This window comes from Aegilops tauschii, chromosome 4 (genome assembly GCF_002575655.3).
Source record: "Aegilops tauschii subsp. strangulata cultivar AL8/78 chromosome 4, Aet v6.0, whole genome shotgun sequence".
In the NCBI taxonomy this organism is placed as follows: Eukaryota; Viridiplantae; Streptophyta; class Magnoliopsida; order Poales; family Poaceae; genus Aegilops; species Aegilops tauschii.
Window position 1 is genome coordinate 401,810,223 of NC_053038.3, and position 3,587 is coordinate 401,813,809.

The 3,587-nt window shown below is 48.4% G+C and overlaps 1 protein-coding gene across 1 annotated transcript; it reads right to left on the reverse strand.

The window, feature by feature from the left end:
- Positions 1-1,112: 1,112 nt before the first annotated feature.
- Positions 1,113-2,941, reverse strand: LOC109774028 (F-box protein At1g30790). The gene is made up of 2 exons (XM_020332749.4): positions 2,810-2,941; positions 1,113-2,712 (listed from the first exon to the last, which is right to left on the reverse strand). Exon 2 carries the CDS (start codon positions 2,334-2,336, stop codon positions 1,431-1,433), a length of 906 nt encoding a protein of 301 aa, XP_020188338.1. The 5' UTR covers positions 2,337-2,712; positions 2,810-2,941; the 3' UTR covers positions 1,113-1,430.
- Positions 2,942-3,587: the final 646 nt, after the last annotated feature.

Consider the following 3,587-nt stretch of genomic DNA (forward strand, 5'->3'; position numbering starts at 1 on the left):
AAGTAAATACTACCATAACTAATGTTCTTTTGGATATTGCAGTCAACATGCCTAAAATCTTTTCATATCAGAAACAAGTTCGATAAAAGCAATCTCTGCAGGCATACCATCCAATATGATGCACAAGCCTTTCGAAATCATGTCCAGAACACATGCAATTGGTCCACAATTCATGCAATGAAAATTTTGCAATTTCCAACATCCAGTGTACTGAAACATAATAGAGGATAACTGCACAGACTAAAAGGAACCCATGTTGTCGTATTAGAAGAGAAAGAAGGAATCAACATCGTTCATGCACTCTGCTGGAAGAGTTGGCCACTGGCTTCCCTTATGTCAAATCCGTATTTCGACTCAATGACTAAACAAGCGCAATATACTAAAAGTCACCATCATCATTTCCCAAAAATGTGTTCAGATTTGAGTCCAAGGAGTTATAGTTTAAGATAACAACTCCATATTCCACTGTATGAATACTAGTCATGGTAAGTAACACTGCCACAGTTTCACTCCACTGTAACTAGTCACTACATCAATGGTGTGAAGATGCATAGCATTATGTAAGCAACAATTTAAGTTCAACAGTTGGGCATCACTTCAAAATGTATAGGCATATAGCTACCTTTCTCCAAATCCAGCACTAAGCTACTGATCATTGAACATAATATAATACTCCTATGTTCTCAGCTGTAAGTAAATACTACCATAACTAATGTTCTTTTGTCTATTGCAGTCAACATGCCTAAAATCTTTTCATACAACACAATTTTCATGCATGACAGTGTTCAGTTTTCAACAATGCCTATGATGCCAACAAAGCATGAATGAATCTGGTGCAAACATCAGCAAGATAACTCACCAGACAAAAATTCAGAAATATAGAAGATGAATCACCAACATGTAATCCCGAAGATGCATATCTGCTTTTCTCTGAATGTAACTCTAACAGTAGAGAAAATTAGGAGCAGCTTATAAAACAATCACCTCAACAATGGTACAAAAACAACATAGTAGCATTGGCTCCAGATCAAAATCTACAACTGCAACCACTAAAAAAAAACTTCAGAGCATAATGATGATACCCTAAATTCCAGCAGTGAAAACAGTACATAACAATGGTATCCGTATCACAAACAAGTTCAATAACAACCATCACGACCTGCACGCATATCGTCCGATATGATGCCCAAGCCATTCGAAATCATGTTCACAACACATGCAATTCGTTCAAAATTCATGTTATGGAAAACATGCAATATCCAACATGCATTGTACCGAGACATAACACGAGATAATTGCACAGACTACAAGAAACCCCTGCTGTCGTATTAAAAGAGAAACAAGGAATCAATATCTGTGAACCTCTGTCACCGCTGCGCGTATCATGAATGGGACAAACTGTTCAAATAGGTCAAACTGATCAGAAGAAGCTAATCAGTTTGAGTTTCATCAGCAGAGATTGCAGTATCCGAGCCATCAGCGAACTCGACCTCGGAGAACCATTCACAGGCACCATCATGCCGCTGCGTCTGAAGGAACTCATGGAGGACAAGGCTTTCTTTGAGCATATGTGGAGTAACTCTGGTGCCCCGAGCAGAGCAGTCGACAGGCCCCTGCGATTTACCTGTCTTATCACAATGCAACACCTTGTCAGAGACTTCCTCGGACACCAGCATATCCCCCTCTTGATACAGGACAATCGGACAAAGTGGCAACGGTATAGGTTGATAAGCAAGCTTGAAGGACAGCTTAACCCAGTACTTCCAGACCCAGCGCATCTCCTTGTAGTCATCCATGAACCAAACCGCCAAGTTCTTTGCGAATTGGGGCGAGCAGAACATGGCAAGCTTGCCCTCCATCTCAAACAGCTGCGTGTGGTCGTCCTTGGTCAGGCTCGCCTCCGCGGGACGAGAGATCCGCCTGAATGACTCAGCAGCTTGGTCGAACACCAGTATGTCGCCCCCTTGGCTCTGTTGCGGCGACCAGTGCAGGCTGCCATGGAGAAGGACGGGCGGCGATGTGCGAGAGCGCTCCAGCCCTCTCATCAGCCCAGCGCCCACTTCAGCCGACGACGTGCGAAGCTCAATGCTCCTGGCCTGCGGGGATCCCACCGTGAGGACGTAGTAGGAGTGCCGGCTCTGGAGGCCCAGGCGCTCAGCCTCGTGGTACAGCACCCGGTACTCCCCGGAATCGGCGTGCTGGTAGAACCCCACGACATCTCGGCCATCCTGAAGCAGCAGCGGCAGGCGAGCACCTTGGCGCGTGGCAGGGTTGCAGACGAAGAAGGACCTGTGGAAGCTGAGGAGGAGCAGGCCGTTGCACGAGCCGTGGACCATGAGTGCGCCGCGGCCGTCGTCGGCGAAGGGGTGGGGCGGGGGCACCCTCTGGATGACCCGCAGGACCGCCCGGCGCTTGTTGGTGGCGAGGTCGACGGCCTGGAGGCAGCCGCCGACGTCGTAGGTGAAGACGAGGGGCTACCGTGGCTGGTGGGAGTGGTGCCTGCGGATGAAGGCGGGGTCGGTGGCGAGGTCGCGCCAGGCCTTGCAGGCGGCGCGGAAGCGGAGGAGGTGCTTGGGCGGCACGCGGGCGAGGATCTCCGGGATCATGTCCTCGGGGAGGCCGTCGGAGGAGCCTCGCTCGGTCTCCCTCGTCGCCATGGGACGGGACGGGAGGGGGCGAGGTCGGAGGGGTTCGCGAACCTTCTGACGGTGCCTGCGAAAATTCCCCAGATCCGGATGAGCGAGCAAGAGATGGTTGCAACCCCAGCACGTGAAGACGCAAACGAGATGGCGGGTGCGAGCGGACGCACCTGTCCTTCGATTTCCCTTGGTCTCTCTCGCCGCGGAGTCGACCCGCTCAAGAACTCGAGAACACCACCCCACCCTTTCGGCCGTTGGAACAAGAAAGCGAGGATGGAGACGCCGCGGTGCGGGATTTGCCGGATTGGGGATTCCAGAGGGTTCCTGGTCTTCTGGGCTTTTTCATCTGGGCCTGGCCTTAGGCATGACCACTTTGCAAATTGGATCCATAGCAAATTGGTCACATTCCACCCAATGAGAGTACCCATTGGGTACTCTTAAAAAACCCAATGACAGTATCCGTGTCTAAAAAAAACCCAATGAGAGTATCCCTAAGAAAACCAATGAGAATGTTCCCCCAAAAACAACCAATGAGAATGTACGTGTAGTTGTTGCACCCTCAGCACCTTCAGTAAATCATATTTTGTTTGTGGATGATAGCTTAGTTATGTTCAAAGCAAATGAAGAAGCTGCTACAATCATTAAAGACACTGCAACAATATTGTGATGCTTATGGTCAGAAAATTAACCTGTCAAAGTCCTCTATTTTTTCTTTGGGTAAGGGTTGCCCAGAGTCGTGAAGGAATTCTATCAAAGTTGTTCTTACAATCCCCAATGAATCCTTGAATAAACGATGCCTTGGCTTACCATCAAATATGAGGAAGAGTAAATAACGGATATTTTGATAGGCTTTGGTCAAAAGTTCAGTGTTGGATTGAAAGATGTATCGCCTCTTCTGGGAAGGAGAGTCTATTGCACCGGCGATCCCGACTTATTCTATGTCATGTT